The sequence below is a fragment of the Haplochromis burtoni genome, unplaced genomic scaffold (assembly GCF_018398535.1).
Source record: "Haplochromis burtoni strain Fernald_Lab_line unplaced genomic scaffold, NCSU_Asbu1 Contig_266, whole genome shotgun sequence".
NCBI lineage: Eukaryota > Metazoa > Chordata > Actinopteri > Cichliformes > Cichlidae > Haplochromis > Haplochromis burtoni.
The window spans coordinates 1-25,088 of record NW_024582627.1 but is presented as its reverse complement, the minus strand read 5'-3'; the positions used below and the strand labels follow the sequence as shown (position 1 = coordinate 25,088).

The following is a 25,088-nucleotide window of genomic DNA, read 5'->3' as shown; positions in this document are numbered from 1 at the left end:
TGCATAGAAAGCATAAAATTGTATGATGTAAAAATGTGTAATAAAATCCTTTACAGCTGCTTAACAGACAATGCTGCAGGACAAGCTAGCCTGAAAGATTCTGGGAATGGCTCTAACTGCACCCAAATTAACTATCTATGTAATTCTGCCCCACTGTTCCATCTCAGCCAGCAAGTACCTGCATATTTGCAGAAATAAAAGACAAGACCATATGGTGACAATAACTGGTGTATAACCTAACTGGTTATGTGCAGAGCAGCCCAGAGAGGCTGTGTCTCTCACAAAAAAGATGGAGAAAGTTTTCAGAATATTATCAGAATATTTGGTGCAGAAAACTAGTTTATGTTTGATTTTTTGTGCTGTTGTTGTTGTTGTTTTTTTTAGTGAATCAGAGTTGTAAATGTAGTATTTGAATAGCTCAGAATTCAAGACTGCTGCCGTTATCCAGCTGAAGCTGGCACCTACCCTGCTTTGACCTCTCAGTGATGCAAATCAGCTCGTCCAGAAAACTGTTCCTAACCTATGCAAATAGGAAATAAAAGGAAGCGACTGCCTTTTCTTCCTAATTCAAATAGTTTTTCCTGCTCTTGTAGCAAATGAGTTGCGTAAAGCTTCACCCCATTCAGATAAAGCAGTTGAGCCAAGGAGGCGCAAGTAAATTTGATACGATTAACTGGCAAAAAAAGAAGAAGCTGAGACCCAGTGTATGAAATTTTGCTAAATTAAAGAATGTTTTTGCTTGAAAAATAGAAAATAATTTTTTCATTTTGATGCCAATCTGCAGTTTCACAAAAGTGACAGAAACACCAAAGGAGCGACAAAACATTTTAAAATAAGATTTTATCGTGACTGCTTATAAAAAGTGCTGTCCAGAGACAAGAAATGCATTTCTATGGTCATTTAAGAAAAAGAATAGGATTGAGCTAATATGTGTCCATTCAGTATATTGCCTTAGGAATATTTGCAGGCCCCTATTTAATAAACTTGATGAAAAAAATATAATTTTTTTTCCCCCCAAAACATGATTTTTTCTTCAGTAAAATGCAAATTGCCCACTTCCGTTTTCGAATTTGTAATGAATCCTTATAGGACAAGTTTGTGATTGAGCAAAGTAGAAAGGTTGAAAAGATTAAAAAAGTACAGTAGAGGTGGATGAGTTTAAATTCCTGGCGTCAACAATTCAAAGTGATGGACAGTGCCAAAGTGAAATGAAGAAGAGGGTGCAGGCAGGGTGGAGACGAGTTTAGGAGTCATTTGAGACAAAAGGATCACAGCAAGAGCTAAAGAGGCGGTTTGCAAGGTCATGTGGAGGAAATGCAGAGGGTTTGGTGTGACAGAGGAGGATACTAAGCAGAGGGTGAGGTGTAGTCAGATGTTCAGTGACCCCTAAAGGGCGCCGCAGGAAAAAGAAAAAGAAGATGAGAAGGAAGAATCATATCCAGCACTCAACAGAGAAAACAAACACCTTTTAACTGGGAACATCTGATTTATTTCATGCCAGGAAAGGCACATTCATACACTGAATTCAATTGTTTTAATAGGCTATATAATGTTATATGCATCTACATTCAGGCAGTGCATATAATATGATTCCCTTGAATAAATGCCACAATAACATTAACATATTTTGTTAACCACAAAAAGATATAGCACATATGAGCACTGACAATTTATATATGCACACTTTTAGCATAAGGAGAAGTACATGTGCACCCTGTAGTCCATACAGTTTTACTGACCTTTTACACCAAAAGAGACATACAGTACTTTGCATCAGCAGCACTTGTTGGTTTTTATAAAGTCCATAGAGAATATATAATGTTTTAGAGCCGGTTCCATTTATTCCCAAACTATTTCTGTTCATTTGTTCCTGTTGCATAAATCCAGTCATCTCGCATCTGCACTCTCTCTTAAAATGCATATATAACAGACCAGCATGAAGAGCACAAAAGTCCCTTTTTTTTGTTGTTTTTTTTCTTAACCTCCTAGGACCCTGCGTCCACATATGTGGACATCACATTTTGGGTTATTTAGACCAAAATACTCAATTTTGCTTTACAAGGTCCTGATATCCACTTACGAGGAAATTTTAAATGAATATGCTCATATGTGGCTCTTATTTTTCTTAAAAACAAAAATAAGGTAAAAAAAAAAATCTAGTAATTCTTTGTTTTTACGTTCATCGGGCCCCAATATGTCCAAATATCAAAGAGAAACTAAAAATGCATGCCGTGGAAGAGTTCAGGTCTTAGGAGGTTAAGGGGATTTTTCGCCTTTGGCAGATTCATATTTGGGCTTCCTCTGACTTACATCCTCTGTTACACATAACAGTAATCTATCCAGTCAACAGATAAGCACTGTCAGGGAGAATCAGACTGTGCTTTTATTCACACTTTACTGTCCCACTATGAGACAAAGCAACATTCACGAATGAATGTCTAACAGCGAGCAGCACGTCCTGCTCATTCCTTCAGTCCGACATGAGTAGATATACAGTGTAGGGTGGACGGGGAGCAGCAGGGTTAGGTAACGCACACGTGTTTCGCGATCAGTTATTAGCTTAAGACAACATTTTATCAGTTTGTTGCTGTTACGCCAGGATAAAAACAGAAATAAATAAACAATAATAATACTTACACACTGAGAGGAACCATTTCATTAAAAGACAATTGTGCTGGGAATTTATGGCAATATATTGCAACTGTCTGAAACAACCCTTGTGTATATATCTTTCCATACTCTGAACTCATGCAGGCTCTCAGTACTTTTTATCCTTAGGATAATATATATATATGTGTGTGTATATATGTATGGTATCGAGGCAATGGCTGTTAATCTGGAAGAGAATCTCTCTCGGCTTTGATGTTTGTTTTATGTTTTAATATTAACTATGAAATCGTTACACTTTAATACTGACGCATAGCATTTTTGATTTTGAGTTTAGTGCAAGGAAAGTTACTTGCTTCTGTCATTTGTTAATCAGTCAGATTGTGTGTCTGAGATGCTGTACACTGCATATTGTGTGAATGTGGTTCCAAAACAATATGGTACAAATTTTTTTTGTATGTGTGTGTTTCTCCTTCAATCATATTGTCATTTATGTAAGCATGTGACACAGTTATTATCCACATTTTACATGGACAGTGTAGTATATTTAATGCATTTAATCTATTTTTCCACTGTCTGCATTTAATCAAACACAATTATTCTGTTATAAATTGCTCTTCACCCTCCCTGATTCCTCGGTTGACTGTGTTTGATGTTTTTTTTTCTTCTCTTCCACTGAAAGCAGAGTTAAAATGGATAAATTAGCCATTTTATTAAGGTAGAACAGGAGCTCTTTTCTGCAGTACTTTACAGAATATATATGATGGAGGCGAGACGATTCCAACAGCGTTTCACGCCTTTTATGCCTCGTCGGTCAGTTCTTCACCACAAACATTTCATACACAAATCATGGTGCCTTTTACCTCCAGACTTTGTGTTGGTTTGCAAACATGGTGAGATGGAGGACAAACTGGTATCGAAAAGCGTAGCAGAAACTGACTGTGTATCGGCGTCCGCCCCTCTCATCATACGTCCTTTCCCGCTTCATCTCAGAGCACCAGTGGTCATCTACATCCATAAGATGTGACCCTGTTTTAAACAGCTCTCAGCCTGGGAGCCTTAGGAATACATGCCAACTGCCGAAAAATAGGCCTTCTCCTTTGCTCTTTAATAAAACTTTATGCCTTGATGGTTATTTGTTCACAGGTTTACTGTTTTTCAGTGTGTGAAGAGTGTCACTGGCAGCGATCGCCTTCTCTGTGTCTGTCTTGCTGCTGCCTTTTCTTGACATGTCAGGCTCCCATAGAAAGAACTCATGCAGGAGGGTGTTGACAGTTTCAGGACACTCCATCATGACCATGTGACTTCCCTCTTCGATTACTTTTAAGAAAGCGAACAGGAGGATCTAAAAACAAGAGCCAAAATGGATAATCTTACAACAGATCCGAATCCAAAGCTATGAGACAATAACTAATAAATGAAACAAAATAGCTCTTGTTTGGATAAAGGTGTGGTATACCTCTGCCATCCGCTGGTCCTCATCCATGGGCACAAACTTGTCACACATGCCATGAACCAGAAGAATGGGCACAGTGAGCTCGGCATGGTATACCTCGTCCCCCTCGGGCCAGTACTGACCGCTCATCATGGCTCGCAAAACGAACGGAGACACATTGAAGGCATTGCCCTGCTTCAAAAGCTGCTTTTCTTTGGCACCCTGACGGGCAAATCCAGCTCTGAAGATTAGAAAAAGAAAGAAAAAAACTTTACCAAAATCTCTTTCCTGTACATTTTAAAGCTAGTTAACATTTTAAGCAAGCTATTATTTATCTATTACATCTGTCTGTCACAGTGTGTCACTACTGTTGGCAGCATCACAGCATCTTACTTGAGGAAGCTCCAGGCCAGACAAGGTGACAGACAGTGAAGGACACAAGATGGCAGTTGGAAGATGGAGCAGAGGCTGGGCTCCAGAGCTGTGGGACCCCCTCCATTGATCATTACTACCTTATGGACCAGATCGGGATATTCGTGCGCCAGGAAGGTACAAAATGACACTCTGGAAGAGATATAATGGGGTAGGTACAGCATGTTAATCACTGTACGCCACTGACTTTTCTAAGCTGACCCGTAACACAAGCATCTCACAAATCCTCACCCATATGAGTGCCCAATAAGAATGTTGCGTTTACGAGCATATCTCTTGAAGATGGCTCGCAGGTCCTCCGCGAGGGCATAAAAGGTATAAGCTGCTGCAATCTGTGGCGCTGTGCTTGCTCCGTGACCTGCCAAATCTGGCGCAATGACCTCGTAGCCCAGGCGGGAGAAAAAGTCCAGCTGGCTGCTCCAGATGTCAAGAGATCCTCCGACGCCATGCACGAAGAACAGTGCTACATCCGAGTGCGTTCCTTTGCAGCTCGAGATCATCCTCTTGGAGTCTATTAAAACTGTGCGCTTGGGTTTGCGACGGCGGCGGCGTGGAGGCGGAGCAGGTTTATGTTCCCCAGGTGGTGGAGGAACTGGAGGAGGAACAGGGTTGGGGTCTGGAGAAGAGGCTATGTCTTTGTAGTCAGCAAGCTCCACCTCTACAGTGCTGCAGGGCTCTAAATCCCCATCCTGACACTGCAGAATCTCAGAGTGCAAAACATCCCCGAGATTTTCGATCACCAGCTGGCCATTTCGGTAGACTGTGATCTTCCTCTTGCAGTGGACAATGCTGCCACTGTCGCCGTCATTATTAGATATGGGAGAATCTTTATCATAACAGTCAACATCTGCATTGTCCTTTTCAGCAACTTGTTTTTCTGTTTCTATGGGTTGGCGCTCGGGGACGATATGCCGCACTCTCAGGACCCTCCCAGGTTTCACCTCCACATACTCAAAACCATCAGAGGGTTCTGATGACTCCAGGGGCAAGACTAGATTGGCAGTCTTCCCAGTCAGGCAGCACAGTATCCCTTCAGTGATGCTAGTCAGCATGGTGTTTCCCTGCAGGAACAACATCACACAGACACAAATAAAACATATCAGTACTCTGATGCTTCCTTTGAGATGTGGGAAAAAAAATATTTTTCATGTCTTGCCCTACTTTTCACAGCTCATTTAGTGTCACAGTTTCAAACATTCAAGCATTCTAACTTGTTCCATTTGCAGTGCTTTGCCAATGGCATTGGCTGCACTGCAAGAAATTGGACCCAGCTTGATTCCTACAAAACTGAACCCAAGCTGTTTCCTAGCAACAGAGACACAATGAAAAGGCTTTCTTTATCCTTCATCAGTCCAGAGCCAGAAAGAAAGTACGCCAAAATAAAGGGTACTTTAACACATTTCAAAATCAATATCATATCCAACAGAGCTGTTTAAGTCTCTACTAACACACTCACCTCAGTGACTCACCTGGCTTGACATTCTGATGCATTCAACAAACAACTGCAAAGCAGTATTTGCACCACACACCATGTCAAAAACCTAGGCCAAGCTAGATGTCTGCTATTAATAACCCCTCCATTTCACAGGGTCAGAATCAGGATATATATAAATAGAGAACTCCAGTCAGAGGGCATGACTGTACACATGTCTGCGGACTGTGTGTCTCACGACAACGTGATAGCAGTTTTCCAAACTGCGTTCTTTCCAGCGGGAGATGAGAGCTGGTTTCTATGTTTCCGTTCAGGTCCAGCCACTGCTTGACAGTCTGCTGTCAGCAGCACAAACACACACGTTAGTGTCCCCACTTTTGATACAAAACACAGTTATCTCTAGGAAACACACAAGGCTGAGTCACATCTTCAGTAGCTGGTGAGACTTTATTGTTTACTTGTTTGTTTCCTTGTTTAAGGAACTGCTGTTGTGTCTATGCACTATGTATGCATTATCTGCACTATCATTCAGCACACTTTTGTGTGAATGCAAAGTGATCTCACTGGATGCAAAATGAACCCTTATTTTTACACACAAATTGAAAACCCTTGTAACATTTGAGTTGAGCTGCATTCGCAACTCATCACCATTTAGCATTATGTGCATTATTGTAGGATATTTGTGCATTCCCCTATATTAATGTGCGTTTTGGCAAAGTATACTGAGAAGTACAAAATAGTACATGTTGTTTACATCTTTATTGTCTTCCAATCATGCTGGGTGCTTAGTATATTTAATGATTGGTACCTTGACAGGTTTAAAGAAATATAAAAACAAAATGTAAATAGTGGGAATGATTATTTGTTGGTGGATGTCTGTGGAAATCTGACAAAAACAAATCCTTTAGGTATATTTTTGTATATTGTGCACGTGCCAGTTTTTCAAGCACCCTACACCTTACATTAAAACAGAACATCAACACAAGAAGCAAAATCCTCCCCAAAGAGCAAGGTTATTACCATGCTAGTCTGCAAAAATAAAATAAAACAAAACAAAAAACCCAAAAACACATACATAAAAAATATTCTACATGGCCACCGACAATCAACAGATCGGCACAAAACAAACTACAGCAGCACAAATCCAACAGTCCTCCCACTTAAATCTGGGCTTCTCTTCCTGACCTACAATTCTCCAATCCCACCAGCAGGTCTGGAACATGGCTGTGGGGTGCAATGTAATGGTTTCCGCGACATCCAACCTCGACCAAAGTCAGGGCTGAAGGTTACTCAGCCATGTTGAAGTTGTTTGTTTTGTGTGTCTGCATTGCAGAATATTTAGGTTGACAGGCCTGCCAACTCTTACAGTAACACACATTCGGTACACTGTGTGCTGCTGCATTTCCATAACAAGAGTCTAGCAGAGTGAGGCGCAAGATGCACGTGAAGTGAGTGGCCTATATTTTCAACATGAGACCGTTATGTTAAAAACGCCTGATTCACAAACATTTAGCGGCTTGGCTCCTACAACAACACATTATTATTATTATTTTAAACAATTTATACATCGCAATAAGATTCAAATACTCACAAATATGCGCACCAAAAATGTTTATATAAATATTTATATATATAACAGTTTTAGGCTTCACAAATAGTGCGCTTTGAATGATACTGCTTGTATTATTCATAATCTGTTATTATTTTAATCCTGTCTCAGGCGAAATGCATGCATGCATCATGCGTGCAGCCGTTTATTGGCGCTGATATGCTGCACAGTAAACATCAGGTATCCAGATGCCACAGAGCAATACAAAAAAAGCTAAAACAAAACCAAAACCAAAAGATTTGCATTACCTGCAGAAGTACTGGTGATTACGGTGATGAGAAACCTGCACCCAAAGATGACAGTCAAGGGCCGACCACACGGTATCGAGAACGGCGTTGCATCTGGCGCAACAATTTGTCTACGCTAGAGATGCTGCAAAACAGTAAAAGCTCCTTATTGGCCCAATTAGACCGTCATTACAGACCGCAGGGGGGCATGGAGTGAAGATAAAGCATGCATCCATAAAAGAGTGCCACTGGTAGTTTAATGATATACCCATTACGAAAACAGACGCCCGTGTTTTTCTCGCTTCCTCTGCATCCACTGCGTACTCGGGCCAGACCCTACCCAGCCCTGCTGCCCTTGAATCCGCAGCACCAGCAGCAATCTTCGGGTATTTTCGCTGCTGAGTGGCGGTGAGGAGGGCGAATAGAAAGCAGTTGTATATTGAGGAGGCCAATGAGAGGCGCCTGTTTGCTTGTTGCTAGGGCTGACAGGCCAGCAAAAAAAGAAAGAAAAAAAAGGGGAAAGACTGTGTGGTCCTGCCTGGGCGCTGAAAAGGAGACAAATGATAAAAATGACTGTCCGGCTAATTTATCTAAATTAATTGGGCTGGCACGTGACCACAGTCGGGGCTCTGCGTGGGGTCTTATTTCAAATCCCACATCTGATTGCGGACTATGATCATAAAGTGCCACCTGAGAACGAGTTATTGTTGCCTCACAGACGTGACCTTTCAGTTTTAATCTAACACATTTCGAGCAGTGCCCCCTTCTTGAACTCACATAGCAAATTGGTAGGCCTGCTGCTGTGACAGTCCAGTGCCAGTCACTGGAAAGCAATCTGTGACGTTTATTGGGCGGAGAGCCCGTGAGCCAACTGGGTGCTTTGTTTTATTGCTTGGCGTAAATAATCATTGGTTTATCTGTTTGTATCTGTGTTTTGGACGATTAAAATTCAATTTTAAAAAATTAGGCCTTTATCACTGATACCGGCCTAAAAACAAAACGTGCGTCAGTTCTTTTCAGGATTCCTCAGTCAGCATGCCAGGATAGACTATACAGAAACTTTATTATAAAAACATCTTCTCACATCTAAAGCTCACAAGCTCAAACTGAGCATTAGAGTGAGGAAGAAAGGTCATTTAAGTGACTTTGAAAGTAGAATGGTTGCTATTGTCAGACAGAGTATTTCAGAAACTGCTGATCTACTGGGATTTCCAAAACATGGAAGAATGGCCTGAAAATGAAAAAATATCTAATAAGCGGCAGTTCTCTTACAGAAAATGCTTTGTTGATGTGAGAGGTCAGGGGAGAATGGCTGAACTGCTTTGAGCTAATTGGAAGGCAATGGTAACTCAAATCCCTACTCTTTATAACCAAGGTATGCAGGAGAGCACTATTGAATGCACAATATGCCAAGATTTGAAGCAGTTAAGCTACAGAAGACTGCAGATTCAGCTAAGAACAGGAAAATGAGGACATAGTTTACACATGTTACCAAATCTTGACCAAAGCATGGATCCACCCTGCCTGGTATCAACAATTCAGGCTGGTGTTGGTACAATGGTGTTTTCTGGGCACATTTTATGCTCCTTAGTAAGAACTGAGCACACAGCCTAGATGACTGTTGTTGATCACTATGCCCATCTCATTGCTAAGGCCACTGTGTATCCATCTTCAGGCTGCACCCAGCAGAATAATACACCCTAAAGTCAAATAATCTCAAATGGCTTTCTTGAACATGACAGTGTGTTCACTGTACTCCATAATCACCACATCTCAATCCAAAAGAGCATCTTTGAGATGTGGTAGAACAGGAGATTAGGACCATGGATGTGAAAACAACAGATATGCAGCAACTGTGTAATGCGCATGCCAACATGGACCAGAAAAATGTTTCCAACACCTTGTTGAATTTATGCCATGAAGAATTAAGGCTGAATTAAGGCGATAGGGGGTTCAACCTGGCACAAGCAATGTAAAACTCATAACATGTCTGGTGGGTCATTCACCCTATTAGAGCAGTTAGAATATACAAATGCTAAATACCTTGCACCAACGTAAATGTGGTGTAAAAACTAAAAAAAATAAATAAAAGTCAGTCCAACGGGACCAAAAGCAGTTGTACCGTGACTCAGAGTAATATCCAAAAATACTTCATTTTAATGTAACCATTTCTGTGGATCTTACACGCTGGGGTCAGTAGGTGGCAGTATTCAGTTTTGCAGTCTTTCAACAAAACCAAAGAAGAAGAAGCAGACCTGCCTGTGACATTCATTGCTCTCATGTCGGTGTCATCTGTACATTCCTAAATATCTCAAAATGAACATTATGCTGTCCTCATTTTCCCGACTGCGTGGTCTAACTCACGTGCGTAGGTAAGCGACTTAAGTTATTTGCACGCGAGGTTAACCCCGAAGCAAACAGTGTTTCTTTATGAGGCTAACATTGAAAAGCTAGCTTGGTAATCAGTTAGCAGCATGGCTAGTTGCAGTTAACCTGGATAGATACTCATGGGAACTTCTATTTAGTCAAGCAATGGCTAAACCAAACACTACTGATTTACATTTATAGGCGATGTTACGTTTAATTGCGAATAAGCAGTGTGGGCATGGGGAAAAACACAGAGTAATAATGTTTGCTATAAAGAAAAAAACAGTTTTGGGGGGTGACTGAAACACTTTTCTGCTCTAATTTTTGCACAAGTTATTTTATCCGTACAGTATTCTGCTTGCATATGTTATGTAGAGGAGACCGGGGCCAGTTGTAGCGATCTGTTATTCAAAGCGGGACCAACTTTCTTTGATCATGCTCATTATGGTTGATCAGCCTACTCTAAATATAGGTGTTGTTTGCTATAATGCAAGATTTTAACATGGAACCTTTTTATTGTCCCAGGTAAATATCGTATTCAAGTAAAATGCACTTATAACTCAACACAAAGACTTAAAACCTATTTTGTAGAAGCTAGAACTGTTGTAAAGTTTCTGGAAAAACAGAAATGGATGTCTTGAATGTATACTCTACAATAACACACACACACACACACACACACACACACACGAGTGTGTGTGTTTCTTTTATGAAAATATGACCAGTATATTTCACGTAGTCTGTGAGCTATCAAGGAAAATGTAAAAGATGTTATAATTGCCCCCGGTCCACCACTCTTTAAGACAACCTGCACTAAATTTTGTTTGCAAATTCTTAATTAGCCCCTTTATTGTAAATATTGAAGCAGTACAACTGATATAATGCTGTTGTGAAAAAATGAAACCGTACACATAAACTTCATTATGATAAATGGATTTACAACTTGCACGACGTTACTGTATTATTGTGGCATAATTTTGAAATTAGAGTAACATATTTCAACAACATTTTAATCTTTGTTCTTCCAACAGCATTCCCACAGCAGACCTAACTGGAACCTCTTACCTTAGATCGTTCAGCAGCTGGATTGGTCCTGGAGCAGCTGCTAGAACACAGGTTTTCAAAGCTTCAGATACAATTTCTTCACAAGCTGAAGGTTCAGGAGTGTTTCAGCAGGTTCCCTGGCAGTACCAGCAGGTACGGACCCGGAAAAGAGGCACCGAGTATCAGCCCAAAAACATCAAACGAAAGAGAACCCACGGCTGGATCAAAAGGATCAGCTCACAAGGAGGCATCGAAGTGATTCTGCGGCGGATGTTGAAAGGACGGAAATCGCTCACACACTGAAAGTTCCCAATGGAAGATTTGACTTTAAAGAAACAGACCTTGGTTCTTATATGCTGAAGGTGCTCAGCATGCAGCAAAGAACTTGTGTATTGGGTTAACTGGTGTGATACTGGGTGTGGTGTGGGTCTGGCAGTTCCACAGTATTGGTCTTGAGAGTGTAAATGTGCCCTGTAGTTTTGCCCACCCTCTCTGGTCAGGGCGGTTTTGGTCAAAGTCATTACGTGTTAGCACATTTGTGTGACTTCATTTCTTTTTCTTTTTGAGTAAACATTGTTGACTTAAAGAAAAATGTTCCTATAATAAAATTATTTTCCAGAATCAGCATGGTTGGCCTGAAAATGAAAATACCACCTTCACTTCTGTTAGTTTTGTCCTGTTTAGAATGGCTTTTGTAGAGTCGCTGTGCTCATGAGCATGATCAGTTCATTTGCAGCAAAAAAATAAGTCTGTGTTACCTTAGTTGACACAACTATATACATTATTTATTCTGCATATCTGATAAATGTGTATTGTGCTTGAGTAAATGAAACGTCACAACAGTGGTCTAAAAAAACTAAAGATTGCCCTTTGGTTTGTACCAAAAAGCTCCTTTTTTGATATTTGACAGATACAGAGGCTCAGAATTAACTGGACGATTGACTAACAATCAGTTTTGTGGCCAGATTGGCCCTGTTTCGTCATTAGTCCGTGACAAAATCAATAAAAAGTGATCAGATAACACTTAGTGGAAATGAATAATGACCCAAAGCATACTGCAAAAGGCAAGAGTTCGTCAAAAGGAAACAGTGTGGTATTCTTTAATGGCCAACCCGACAGAGCATGCTTTCAGGTATTATATACAAAACCAAAGGCAGGGAGACCCACAAACAAGTGGCAACTGAAGGCGGCTGCCATCAAGACCTAGCAGAACATCCCAACAAATCAGAACCAGAAGTACTTTACTCTTTTGTACTCCTTGGTATAACTCTCAAACATGCATCTAATTTAGAAGGTCTTCATTTAGGCTGTACAAATAGTTTGTTGCTCTAAAAAAGTCCTCCCTAAAGCTAGGACATCTTACTATTTATCAAATAAGAACAACCCTAGGTTTCTCTTCAGCACTGCATTCAGGCGAACAGAATCCAAGCTCTGTTGATCAAACATTTCCCTTAACCTTAACTAGTAATGACTTCATGAGTTATTTACAAATAAAAATGTAACCATTACAAAAATAGTCACAGCCATGCCACAGATGCGTTTTTAAGAACAGCAACTGCTGATATATCTTAGTTTACTTCAATAATGTCTTCCCCTTAACCATCAATCTGTCTTTTAGACCACACTGACCCCTCTTGAAACAGTAGTTGTTAAAGAGCTTGCTGCAGAGTTAGAGTTTGTGCCAAGATTTAGTGCATCATAGCACAGCACTAGTGAAAGTTATGAATGATTTTCTGGCCTCTGGCAGGAAACTTTATTTCTATGTTTTCCTATTAGACCTCAGTATTTAACTACAGAGAGATTTTACTACACACTTGCTTTTGCACTGCACTGATAGACTACAGTTTGGTTATGTAAATGAGGAGTCTTCACACACAAGTTAATCATGTATAACATTGACCAGTACTTTTTACATTGTACATGCTTCCCCTAGGCAACATTATTAGAAAACACTGCAAAAGTGTCCATATTTTCATTCATATACAGATGACACTCAGCTTTATTAAGCAACAGAGCTAGATGACACGATTCTAGTTAAAGACATAAAGGTCTGGATGATTTCTGATTTCCTGCTTCTAAATGCAGATAAAACTGAGGTTGTAGTACTTGGCCCTAAAAATCTTAGAAATATGGTCTGTTATCAGATACCTACTCTGGATGGCATTACCTTGGCCTCCAGTAACAAGGTGGTTTCATTTTTGACCACAACATGTTCTAGAGTGAGCACATCAAACAAATATATAGGACTGCCTTCATTCATTTGTGCAACATCTCTAAAATTAGAAAAATCTTTTGTCAGAGTGACACTAAAACAAGTTCAACCATTTTCAAAATCAAGATTGCTACATATCACTTAAAATCCAGAAAATCCCAATCTTAAATCATTACACTAATCAAAATATAAGAGAAGGTCATTTATTTCCTTGAAAAATGCAATCAAAAAACATTCATGACCAACACAGACTGTTGGTTATAAATTGTTAATGCTACCCAGTCACATGCAAAGTGTTAAGGCCAGTGCGTGACCCACTTGCCACTGGGACACAAACTTCAATACAAGAGCAGTAAATGTCAGAGTAATGACTAATGTCACAAACTAACTATGTACCATTACCAATTTTAATTCATACTAAATATAAATATGAAGCTGTAGGTAGTGATTTAATTTCAAACTGAACTTGTTATTGCTGCCGACCACCTGCAGTACCTTCGCAGCCCACCAGGGGTCCCCAGCCCAAACTTTGAGAATCACTTCATACATTTATGAAGACAGCGCTTCACAGTGCAAATGAATAATGAGCCAAAGAGTTCCTCAAAAGAAAATGATGTGGTATTATTCAATAGTCAACCCAACAGAGCATGCTTTCAGGTATTATATACAAAACTGTTGGCAGAGAGACCCGCAAACAAGTGGCAACTGAAGGTGGTTGCAGCCAAGACCTAGCAGAACATCCCAAGGTAGGCTGGACTGTCATACATTATTCTCAGGCTGTCCTAAAAACTCCCTGAAAAGCCTTCATTTAATCCCAAATAGTCTGTATGTTTATTGTCCACTACTGTATTTAATCATTAGTTATTATTAAACTCTGGCTCTTTCTCCCATAGTGTGTCTTTTGTCCTGTCTCTCTGCTTTCTTCTCTTTCCACTTACACTTAACTGGTCTTGGCAGATGGCTGGCCCTTCCTGAACCTGGTTCTGTCAGAGGTTTCTTCCTGTAAAAAAGAGTTCTTCCATGAAGTGCTTGCTCTATCTGATTGTTAGGGTTTCTTTCTAATATTCTAATATAAAACATATTGAGGCGACTATTGTTGTGAATTAGTGCTATTTAAAAGAAAACTGAAATGAATTCAAATGTTTAAATGTTTTAAATCAATTAAATTGTGTTGTAGCTCTTCAAATATGAGTTTAAAGGTAGGCTTTGTCTAGTTTTTTTTTTTTTTTGGGGGGGGGGGGCTGAACATTTACAGTTTAACACCCTTGCAATATTCTTAAACCATTGTTGTAATTCATTTTAACTGAATATACACGACAGGAATCAGTCCGATCACTAAATTAATGTTATTGTTATTATAGCTTGTTTTATGCTGCTGTATAATCTGCGTTTTTAACACTCCCTCCCTCTGTGTGCAGATCCCCAGAAGCTGATAAACGGTGTACGTGCGGGAGGAATAGTGGAGAAAGTAGTGTTGTTTTTATGAGCACCCTCGTCCATAACCTGCGTCGTATTGGGGAATTTGTCTTCTACGTCATGACTTTCTGGCCAATCGGCTTCTTGCTCTTTCTCTCTTTTCCCAGACCTGTCACTGCTCAGCCAATGAGATAGGCTGGGTATTAGAAGATAGCCGCCCATAAGAGACGAACAACAAATATGGAGTTTTAAAATAGTAGCAAGTTGGCGGCCAAAAAGCCCCTAAAACTCGGCGTTTTTGTAGTTACACGAGTGGTAGTTTTCTACCTGACTGAAGTGACGCGATGCAATCATATCAAACGTAGTTTATGTTTTGTAGCAGGCGCCGTTGAACGGGTAAACAGTTCGGTATCTTGGCTTCGACAAAAACAAGGCTTAGTAGCTAGCTAGCTAAAGCAGTAGCATTTGCTGGTTTTCACCCTCACCGTGCTTTGCTCAATAAGAGACGAAGAGCACGACGCAGGCAGAAATGGAGAAGGTTGGTTCATAGATACTTAATTCCTGAACTGTTTAAGTTGCTATTGCGTCGAATTGCTTGTTGTAGCAAGTGCGACGTGTTGTAAATAGTCTGTCACGTTACAAATACGTCACCTTGATAAATGTGAAGGGCAGGAGTTGTTTGTGCAACCTGCCTGAGTGTGTTTTACATCTGGTAGTGTATGTGTGTCGCAGCTGCAGTTACACTTAAGTGTTTATCGTCTTATTTTTCTGTTGTGTATACAGAGAGATTTCTTGAAGGGACTGCCCGTCTACAACAAAAACAACTTCAGCAGGTTCCATGCAGACTCTGTGTGCAAAGCCTCAGTGAGTGATGCTTGTGTTTCTCATTATGCTCAGATGTTTTCATTTCTAATCTGAGCTCAAGAACGTTTTGTCATGTTGTGATGCCTTTATTGATGTCTGAAGCAGTTTAAACAATAATAGACTAACTTGGACCTCTGTCTTATTCTTTCTTTTTCTTTTGGTAGAACCGTCGACCATCTGTGTATCTTCCAACTCGGGATTATCCCTCAGAGCAGAGTAAGTACACACCCAGTGAATGGCCTCTAGGCTTTTACGTTCTTTCTCACAGATTGCTAAACTTTGGACTGATGTCAACTTGTCATAGGCTTATCAGTATCACCTTACAGTGTTGTGAAAAAGCATTTGCCCCTTCTTTGTTTCATATTCTTTCTTTTTGCATATTTGGCACACTTTCATGTTTCAGATCATTAAACGAATTTTAATATTAGTCAAAGTAAATGACTGAGTAAATACAATATCCACTTAATTAACTGATCATTTGTCAGAGGAAGCCTGCTTAGCCCTGTGTGGAAAAAGTAATTGCCCCAACCCCTGTGCAGGCATAAAAATCTCAAAAAGGAACACATTATAAAACAATCTAAAAAAACAGCAGAGAAACAAAGTCACTGACCTCTATCAGTCTTTGGTTACAAGTTGTTTCTAAGGCTGGGACTCCACTGAACCACAATGACAGCCATTGTCCACAATTTGGGAAAACAGTGGTGAACCTTCCCAGGAGTGTCCCATTACGTATGGCATAAAACTAACACAGCATTTAATAAAAGCAGCATCATATCGGCAGTCAAACATGGTTGTGGTAGTGTCACGGTCTGATGTTGCTTTGCTGCTTCAGGACAACTTGCTGTAACAGATGGAACATGAATTCTGCTCTATACCAGAAAACGCTGAAGGATAATGTCCTGCTATAACTTTGTTCTGAAGCTCAAGCTTACTTGATTTATACAGCAGGACAATGATCCAAAACATACACCTCTGAAAGGCTAAAAAAAAAAGGTGTTTGAGTGGAGTGGACTAGTCAAAGTCTAGACTTACTGTAAATCCAGTTGAGATGCTTTGGCATGATGTTAAACAGGTTGTTCATGGTAGAAACCCCTCCAATATGGCTGAATTAAAACAATTCTGCAAAGTAGAGTGGGCCAAATTACTCAGCAAGTTCACAGCAATGTGAAAGACTCATTACCAATTGTCACAGAGATTTGATTGTAGTTCCTGCTGAACACAGCTGAGACTGAGGAGGTCACTCATCCAAGTGACAAAACGTTCTCTCATTGAAAATGCTACATCCAGATGAACAGAATCAACCTTTTGGGATGTACTTACCTGGATGATTGAGCATGCATCAAGACAGGGAAAGGGGTAAAAAACAAACAAACAAAGAAATCAGGAAGCTGGCAAATACATTTTCACATCACTGTATATGATGTCTCATATTGTTACTCTCAGCAGTAGGCATTAGATGTGTGCAGTCAAGTAAAATCATTTATAAAATGCTCTATATGGTTGGAGATGGCTCATCATTTAACATGTTCACTTTGACTCAAATATATTGTCTACCTATTTATGCATTTAGAGATTATTGGCTGATACATTGATATCACAATTCTTTTTATTCCCTAAACATTGATGTCTGCATCTTCCCCAAAAGTCACTCTACATAAACACTCTGCATCTACTATGCATTTCTACATTTGTTTTCTCTTTTTGCATTGTGTGCTTTTGTGTTTCTCATGATCAGATTATCTCTGTGTTTTTGTTCCTCAGTCATAGTCACAGAGAAGACAAACATCTTATTACGATATCTACATCAACAGTGGGATAAAAAGGTAAAGGCTTTTAAATATCGTTCATCTAATGGAGGAAGCAGTTTCTGCTAACTATATTGTCTATGATGGCACGTCTCCATTATGTTGTAGTTCAGTGGTTAATGTCCTTTTCCTTACTCCATCAGAATGCGGCAAAAAAGCGAGAACAGGAACCAACAGAAGGGGAGAACACGGCACCTCCACGAAAAATTGCAAGAACAGACAACAGAGAGCCGAATGAAGCTTCATAAACTGCTGCGCCATCGATTCTCTGAGTAGAGACTGACCCACTCAGACAAAATGCACGAGCCGCTGCAAAATACATGTTTGCAAACAAGTTTGCCACAGCTGCACAAGCAGTTTGATTTCAGACCACAGCTGTCAAGTTGTTCTTAATGTTTGGACTTGACTTTAGAGCTCCTCCTTAACCAAATACCTTTTTCCTCAGTTTATTCACTGCTTTCATGCATTGTTTTCTTCACTTTGAGGAGGCCGTACTTCTACTTCAGAGGTTTGTTTTTTCTTTTCATAGTAGTCTTAAAATGATCAAACATCTACCTCCTTATTGCTCAGTCCCTGTGGTTTTATTCCACTTACACCCATGTAGTTTTTATTTAAAGATGCCAGGGATTTAAAAAAAAACAAAAAAAACTTTTGGGCTGACCCTTTAAAGGTTTACAGTTGCAGTAATTCACACATATCTGAAATGTGCATGTGCTGTGAGATGACCTTGTGGATATTTTTCAATCAGGAACTTACATTTTTGAATTATGAACAATTTCTGTTGTTACTTATGTCATTTTAGGTAATCTTTTTAAAGATTACTGCTATTACAATAAGTGGAAATAATTATTTTAATAGTGGTTCAGGTTTAGCGTTAGATTCAGGGTTTGTTTTTATGAGCTGTGTTGCAGAAACAAGACGAGTGATTGAAGAAATGTTTTTCTCCCGATGAATAATAACTATAATGATTTATTGCCTTATGTGGAAATGAGTGTGTTTCCACTTGCGTCTTAGGGTGCCCCTTGGTTTACATTGTGTTTCAGGAAGATTAAGCACTGCAGAATTGGATGGACTTTGGTGTAAGAAAACATCCAAGCCAATATTTATACTAGAGGATGCAATTTTTACTTGTACATATTTTGTAGCTAAAATCTCAGCTTCTTAATACTTCAGCAGTTGGATCTTTGTAATGGCACCATCAGCACAGTATTTGACTGAATATGTGTAAATTTACACTTTAGCCATACTGTTGTTTTGAGGGACTACTGAGCATCCTAGATGTAAATGTGCTGTTCTCATGTGCTTAAACACGTCAGTCATTTGAGCCATGTTGAGGAAATATATTTGGATCAACAAGGTTCAGTACATACATTGCGAAGAGTGAAGCTGCTCCCATGGCTCTGCGAATCTTGTATATTTGTACAGTATGTGTATTGTGATTGCCCTCACCTTTTTATCAGGTAACAAGACTCACTCCAATTTTGTCTTTCCCAAGCTAGCTGTAGTTATCCTCAAATTGTTAAGACAACTTTTATGCTGTAGGGAGTTTCTGTAAATGAAACAAAAGCATTTAACTAATTTGCTGCGTTTTTGCACCTTAGGTAAGAAATACCTTTTGAAAAGTTTAACCTGCTACAGTGTACACGAGCCAGCCACAAATTAAAACTGACCTTATGTCATGTCGATCCCCCCTCGTGCAACAGCTTTGAGTGTGTGGAATTTAAGGGATGGGTCAGTGCTTTGGGCTCTTTGTGTTGGTTGAGCTGTTCCTGGGCAGTTTGATGTTTGGCCAGAAGCAAGTGCTGTCTGTTTAAACGCCCACTTTATTTAAGAGAAAGTGGGTGATAGACTTGTGTATTTCATCTTTCAGAGGTTTTATCAGTGTGTCTGACTCATGAATGTTCACTTTCGTCGCTTGTGCAGGTCAGTGGAATGAGAGTACACATAGATTTCACAAGTACTACTTTAAACCTGAAAGAGGCAGTGTATTTTCTTTAGCTTCATATAAGAGTCACCCATTTCTCCTGATGTCTTATGGTTTGTATTCCATCACTTGATTAAGTTTGTTGTTTTGCTTTGAGTTGATTGTATAACTGTATTGTCAGTTTTGGATGTTCTTGTATAGATTGCTCTGTGACATGCAGTAAAGATGACTCTGTAATCAGCAGCCAGTCTTTGGGTGAAACTGAAGAAAGATCCTTCTTTCTGATTGCATGTGCAAATATGCAGGTAATATACAACACTTTAAACACTTGTTTATTTTTTTTATAGCTTGGCACCTGAAAGCTTTAATACCATGTTTATATAAGAGAATACACCAATGACCACTTAAGTACAGTTCTTTTAATAATTGGTTGGACCCACTTGTACCCTCAGAAATGCCTGAATTCTCCACAGCATAGATCCAACCAAGGGCTGGAAGCATATTTCAGAGGTTTTGGTCCATATTGACATGACAGGATCACACAATTATTGCAAAATGGAAATTGCTCAAATTTTCTATTGTCCAGTTTTGGTTAACCTTTGCAAATTGTAGCCTCACTTTCCTGTTCTTTTCTCGACAACAATCACACCCGCTTTGGTCTTCTGCTGTGTAGCCCATCTGCTTCAAGGTTTGATATGTTGTGCATTCAGAGATCCTGATAATTTGAGTTACTATTGCCTACCTATCAGCTCAGTTTCCAAAATACTCTAAGACCAACCCCTCTAGCAACAACAACCATGTGTTCCTTCCTTTCCCGTTCTGATGCTCAGTTTGAACTACAGCAGTTCATCTGGACTATGTCTGCATGGCTAAACAAGCAGTTGAACAGATATACCTAATAAACTGGCCTCTGAATGTATATGAGCGTTTTAATTCAAGGCCCTACATCCAGCAAAGAAATTGATCCAGCAGCGCGGTCAGTCATACAGTGAGTGTTTTATTTCTCGATGGGCGTTTATTAAAGTGAGATTTATTTGCATCAAGGAAGTACATTCACTAATTTATGTAGTAAAATAATTCATAGAAAATCAAAGTTAAGAAAAATAGAATATTTTTTTTATGGTCACAGTGAATAAATCTGACCTATTGCGGAGGAATACAATGGCTTTGAAAGTGCTTCACAACTCAAAAGACATAATGGAGAAGTAATGCATGCACATAATGCAACATGCATTTTATACAGGCATCAAAATGAAGGAGAAATAAACACAGAATGGGAAGTTGCTGCTCGTGACATCTGACAAAAGGGCTCATTGGTGATAAAGTCCTGGAAATTGAGGGGGGGGAAACTATCGTTCACATCAATACAGTGTGTTTTGGTGCTGTTGAAAACCACTCATGCAGTAATTGAACCTTCATTAAAGGTTACTCAAGCTCCATTCAAGGAGTTATGCTTACTGTACATTTTTACATGGAAGTTAGATAGTCGAGTGTTAATAGATACAGTTTAATGTTTTGTGAGAAGTAAGTTGCATGAAGTGTGAAAGTCTAATCCTCGCTGACTTTACATGTGGTCCTCATGACTGTTCTCCTGCAGTGCAGGTGCATCAATGTCACTTGTATGCTGCTCTCCACTTTATAATAATACACTGGTTTGGCTGATCATTTATTAAGTCTTTGAGTTGGAGCTTTCTAAATCAGTCAGTTGTTTCGATTCAACTTTATCTGACTCATTCGAGGGTAATTCCTCTGAGGATGTGTTTAACTCAACCCTACTGGGTTGAGTGTTAGCAGCCTGGGTGGTCAGCTGTGTCCCATTTGCGCACACCACAGTACCCTCTGACTTGCTGAAGCTGAACAGCTTCCCAGGACTGAATGTCCGGTTGGGGGATTGTGACCTCTCCTGGCCACTAGGGGGAACTGAAGAGGTCACTGTTGACCCCTGCATGGCTCCAACTGCCACTGCTGGCTCTTTTTTCACCTCAGGTGACTTCAAGAACTTCAGAAATCCCGGGAGCTTTGCTTCGCCTCCCGTTGGGGACTGAGCCGGTGAGCGTGACGTGCCGGAGGAGAACTTCCCCTGAAGAGGAATGATCTGCTTAAGCTTCATCACATTGTTGTTTCCCAGCAGAGAGCTTGGTCTCTTGGGCTTGTCCCCTGGCTTGCTTACTTGTGTTTTGTCATGGTGATGCTGGTGCTGGGTGTCTGCCTTATGGCAGTCACTCTCCTGACGGGCTTCGGCCTGCAGCTCAGCATGACGCTGAAGCTCTTCTTCTTCACGCCGGCGCCTGAGCTGCTGCTGGAAGTGTTGTTGGGCCTGCAGCTCATGCTTCTAAAGAGGGAGAAGTTTGACATTAAAGAGAGAAGATGAGGGATAAATACATATAGAAATACACATTGAAATATTATCCATTTAAAATATATATGCTAACAGTGATGAAATGCAAACATAAATACAAATATCTAGATTTTTTTTCCCATTTTGGCTCATAGTTGTGTTGCTATCTCTATAATGAGACTTATCATCAAGACAAGATGCCAACAAGACTATACAGACAAACACATACAGTTACTTCTTCATTACAATCAGAAAAGGCTTCACTGGTGTGCATTGTTGGATAATGCACACCATGAGGCACCAAGGGGCACAAATGTAGAGATATACAAAGACATGACACAGTATGCAGCCAACAGCAAGCCTTACGTTGGCCGAAGGTCTTTCAAGCTATCACAGTTATACCTTGAAAGCTTCCCTTCGTCGGTACTCTAGCTTGGCCATCTCTTCTGCTACCCAGCCAGGGATATCAGGGATGGCAACATGGATGATGTACTTTAGGAGGATTGCAAAGTGCTGTAAACCACCAAGACCACAAAGGGACACTCTCAACACACAGTTCCACCAAGGCACAATGGCATTCTCCCACTCCCGCCTGTCTTTAATATTTCTATTGAACATGTCATACAAATACCAAAAATCACAATAAATATAAGAAAATATCATTTTCCACATTTACAGAAAACAAACAAAGGTCTTCCCTGCCAAATCTACACGACTGCAAATACCTCCAATAGGACGATGGAGATGATGGTCATTTCAGGACTAAGCCAGGGGAACAGACGTTGAAGCTGCCCGCACTGACCAATAAGGTAGCAGTTAACTATAATGGCTATCAAGCCCATGGCCTCCATCGCAGTCTGGTGACACACAGGGAGAGATATTTACATATTATCAGATGCCCCTGCTGTGCACACTGGAGCCTGGAGGCTTTTCTGACATTTTTCAAAGCATGACACACACTGACCTGCCATTGTCCTATGTTCTCCACCCTCTGCCCAAACGGTCTCTGCAGGCCGGTACAGAGCTTCAGGGCATCGCTGCGTATTTCGATGATGTTGTTGATAAGGGCGCACATGGCCGCCAGCGGAAACGCAGAAGAGAAAAGCACCACATAGCCAAACTGAATGAACATCTCCTGGTAGTCCTGAAGTGTGTCCTGTCAGGGTCAAGTTGTCATTAAGCAACAAAATTTCTATTAAATGTTAAATTATTTTCAGTTTAAGTGTCGTCCTACCTCGTATGTCTGCATACAACTCTCAATCTCGGCCTGGGTCAGAGTGACAGTTTTTGGCTCTTCCGGTGGATCGATCCATGATTTCTTGTCATCATTGCCCTCCCCCACATTCCTTCTTCTCTGACAGACAGAGGTGGTATTGTCTTTGGTGTCCTGCTAAAGTAAATATTAGACTGCTAATCTAGTAACAGGAGCTTTAATTCTATAGCTTTGCATTGCATACTTTAGTTGTGATATTGTGAGATAAATGACTCTCAAACAGCACAGTGTAATATTGAGACCTTTGATACCTATTAAAGCAAAGGATGTCAATTTTGCATCTTAAAGACATACGGCAAGAATACGAAGCAGCAATAGAATCTGATACACAGTTCAATTAAGAAAACCACATACTTGAGGCAGCACTTCACAATCACTGTCCTCATCGCAGCTATCAAAAATACTGGAAGGATCCATGCCCTCCTCCACCAGCGTGGGACTGTCCTCTAGGGAGCTGTCATCTGCTGCCTGCGTGTCCATTGTGACATCCTGGTAGTCGACCTTCTCGGTGAAGCTGACTTTACGTTGCTTCATGGCACTGTCTGTCATGTCCCACTCTTCCTCTGTCAGCCTGAATCCTGCTTTCAGATCTCCTCTTCTCTTTGGCTCTGGGTTACCGTTTGCACTGTGACTCACAGGAATTCCTCTGGGACTCAGAAAGGAATAGGATGTCATTGAAGCTTGAGCCTTTCCCAGAGCCAGGCGGCCATATTTGAGCACGATGGCTTGGAGAAGCTCCCACAGCACCTTTGGAGTGAACACACCGAGCTTGTTTTGCTCATACAGGTAAGGCTGAAGGACCTCTTTGATGTTCTGTAAGAACTGGCGGAAAATCAGTAGAGTAGCTAGCATCTGTGAAGAGAAGGACGGGATCTGTTACTATGCTGAATGTAAGAATGACATCAAAGCAAGACCCAGTGATTGTTGAGTAAAAGAAAAAACAGACTCTGGGATTCATAATAAACTGGTGCTTAGTTCAAGAAATTGTGGGTGTTGCTGTTAAAGCTTTGATCTTGTATGATTTAAAGTTTAGGGCAACAAATGCAGTGTTTCATTATTATGCCATGCTGTGCAATAGTCTTGAGCAACCCTCAATTCTTTAAATTTACTTCTGCACCGTGCATCGTTTGCACTGTGACTGACAGGGATCCCTCTGGGACTCAGAAGGGAATAGACTTGTTTCTAATTTTTGTTTTAAACTGGTGTGGATCAGTAGTTCTCCAGGCTTTCTAAAGGTCTTCCAAACCTTTTCTTTAGACATTGGCTGCTTTTTCACTCAGTCCTTGTACCTGACCAATTTCTTTTTGTGTGCCAAGTTGCAGGCTTAAAAACAATCTACTGCAGACAGACCGTTTCAGAATCATTATCATTTTGACAGATAATGGAACAAAAGGCACCCTACATCAGAAGATCTTTGAAGGTCCTTCAAGAAGCCTGGAGAACTACTCCTGATGACTGCTTGAAGAAAGCTTTCTTAGGAGAGTTCAGGCTGTACTGAAAAATAAAGTGGTCATATCAAATATTGACTTTTGAGGTTGTTGGAACAAACTGGTTTTTGCTTCATCTACTGTACTTTCATTGTTGTTTGCAAGTTTAAAGAAATCACAGCATCTATTGTATTGGCAAAATACAAAAAAATGAGGGATAGCTGAAGACCTTTATACGGTATTACACAACTAACATTAAATCTCTCACCTAAACAGTGACTTTGGATTGTAGCCTTACACTTTGCCACGTGAGTCTATGTTCACTCACTCAGAATTTGTAGACTCAAACAAAATACCTGCCTTAATGTAACCTTTGCACATTTGAAAAAATGGTTCACCTATAAGACAGCAGTAATATTTACTATAATATAACATAGCATACTATTATCATATTGTATTTATAAGAATTTTGGGGATAAAATACCTTTTTTGGGTGTGTAGTGCTTTTTTAATAAAAAAATAAGTATTTCTACTAATGCTGCATTCATGTGCTGTTGGCATAATTAGTTTCCAGTTGGGAAAAACACCCCTTCAAAAGGAAACAACAATAAAAATTCAAGTTGCTTAGCTGTTGACATCACACAGTGTGTGTGTGTGTGTGTGTGTGTGTGTGTAT

At 40.2% G+C, this 25,088-nt stretch overlaps 4 protein-coding genes across 5 annotated transcripts; 2 read left to right on the top strand and 2 right to left on the bottom strand.

Annotated features, from left to right (window-relative positions):
• Positions 1–1,466: 1,466 nt before the first annotated feature.
• On the bottom strand, positions 1,467–8,258 carry LOC102301981 (protein ABHD8). The gene is made up of 5 exons (XM_005939326.3): positions 7,764–8,258; positions 4,706–5,535; positions 4,436–4,606; positions 4,067–4,283; positions 1,467–3,952 (listed from the first exon to the last, which is right to left on the bottom strand). The coding sequence occupies exons 2-5, from the start codon at positions 5,524–5,526 to the stop codon at positions 3,740–3,742; spliced, it is 1,422 nt and encodes a 473-aa protein (XP_005939388.1). The 5' UTR covers positions 5,527–5,535; positions 7,764–8,258; the 3' UTR covers positions 1,467–3,739.
• A 1,680-nt stretch (positions 8,259–9,938) lies between these two features.
• Positions 9,939–11,777, top strand: mrpl34 (mitochondrial ribosomal protein L34). Of its 2 annotated transcripts, XR_006055258.1 has the most exons (3): positions 9,939–10,114; positions 11,141–11,546; positions 11,659–11,777. XR_006055258.1 is itself a non-coding variant. In XM_014339112.2 (2 exons), the coding sequence occupies exons 1-2, from the start codon at positions 10,059–10,061 to the stop codon at positions 11,454–11,456; spliced, it is 372 nt and encodes a 123-aa protein (XP_014194598.1). In that variant the 5' UTR covers positions 9,939–10,058; the 3' UTR covers positions 11,457–11,777. The 2 variants fall into 2 exon arrangements, 1 of the variants encoding a protein (XP_014194598.1); XM_014339112.2 differs by having other exon boundaries at positions 11,141–11,777.
• Positions 11,778–14,962: 3,185 nt separating this feature from the next.
• On the top strand, positions 14,963–19,617 carry LOC102300859 (DET1- and DDB1-associated protein 1). Its single transcript, XM_005939323.3, has 5 exons — positions 14,963–15,319; positions 15,565–15,645; positions 15,810–15,861; positions 17,407–17,468; positions 17,594–19,617. The coding sequence occupies exons 1-5, from the start codon at positions 15,311–15,313 to the stop codon at positions 17,696–17,698; spliced, it is 309 nt and encodes a 102-aa protein (XP_005939385.1). The 5' UTR covers positions 14,963–15,310; the 3' UTR covers positions 17,699–19,617.
• Positions 19,618–20,351: 734 nt separating this feature from the next.
• Positions 20,352–23,837, bottom strand: ano8a (anoctamin 8a; the record flags this gene model as incomplete). The annotated part of the gene is given in 6 exon segments (XM_005939325.2): positions 20,352–21,706; positions 22,115–22,225; positions 22,438–22,569; positions 22,677–22,868; positions 22,947–23,099; positions 23,340–23,837. Coding segments are annotated over 6 exon segments (1,749 nt in total), but the record flags the coding sequence as incomplete, so codon positions are not given.
• Positions 23,838–25,088: the final 1,251 nt, after the last annotated feature.

Coding starts and splice junctions, on each gene's coding strand:
- LOC102301981 (XM_005939326.3), bottom strand. CDS start 5,526: ATGCTGACTAGCATCACTGAAGGGATACTGTGCTGCCTGACTGGGAAG. Junction 4,607..4,705: donor CTTATTGGGCACTCATATGG/GTGAGGATTTGT, acceptor TATCTCTTCCAG/AGTGTCATTTTGTACCTTCC. Junction 3,953..4,066: donor AGGACCAGCGGATGGCAGAG/GTATACCACACC, acceptor TCTTGTTTTTAG/ATCCTCCTGTTCGCTTTCTT.
- mrpl34 (XM_014339112.2), top strand. CDS start 10,059: ATGAACATTATGCTGTCCTCATTTTCCCGACTGCGTGGTCTAACTCAC. Junction 10,115..11,140: donor GGTCTAACTCACGTGCGTAG/GTAAGCGACTTA, acceptor TTCTTCCAACAG/CATTCCCACAGCAGACCTAA.
- LOC102300859 (XM_005939323.3), top strand. Junction 15,646..15,809: donor ACTCTGTGTGCAAAGCCTCA/GTGAGTGATGCT, acceptor TTCTTTTGGTAG/AACCGTCGACCATCTGTGTA. Junction 15,862..17,406: donor GGATTATCCCTCAGAGCAGA/GTAAGTACACAC, acceptor TTTGTTCCTCAG/TCATAGTCACAGAGAAGACA.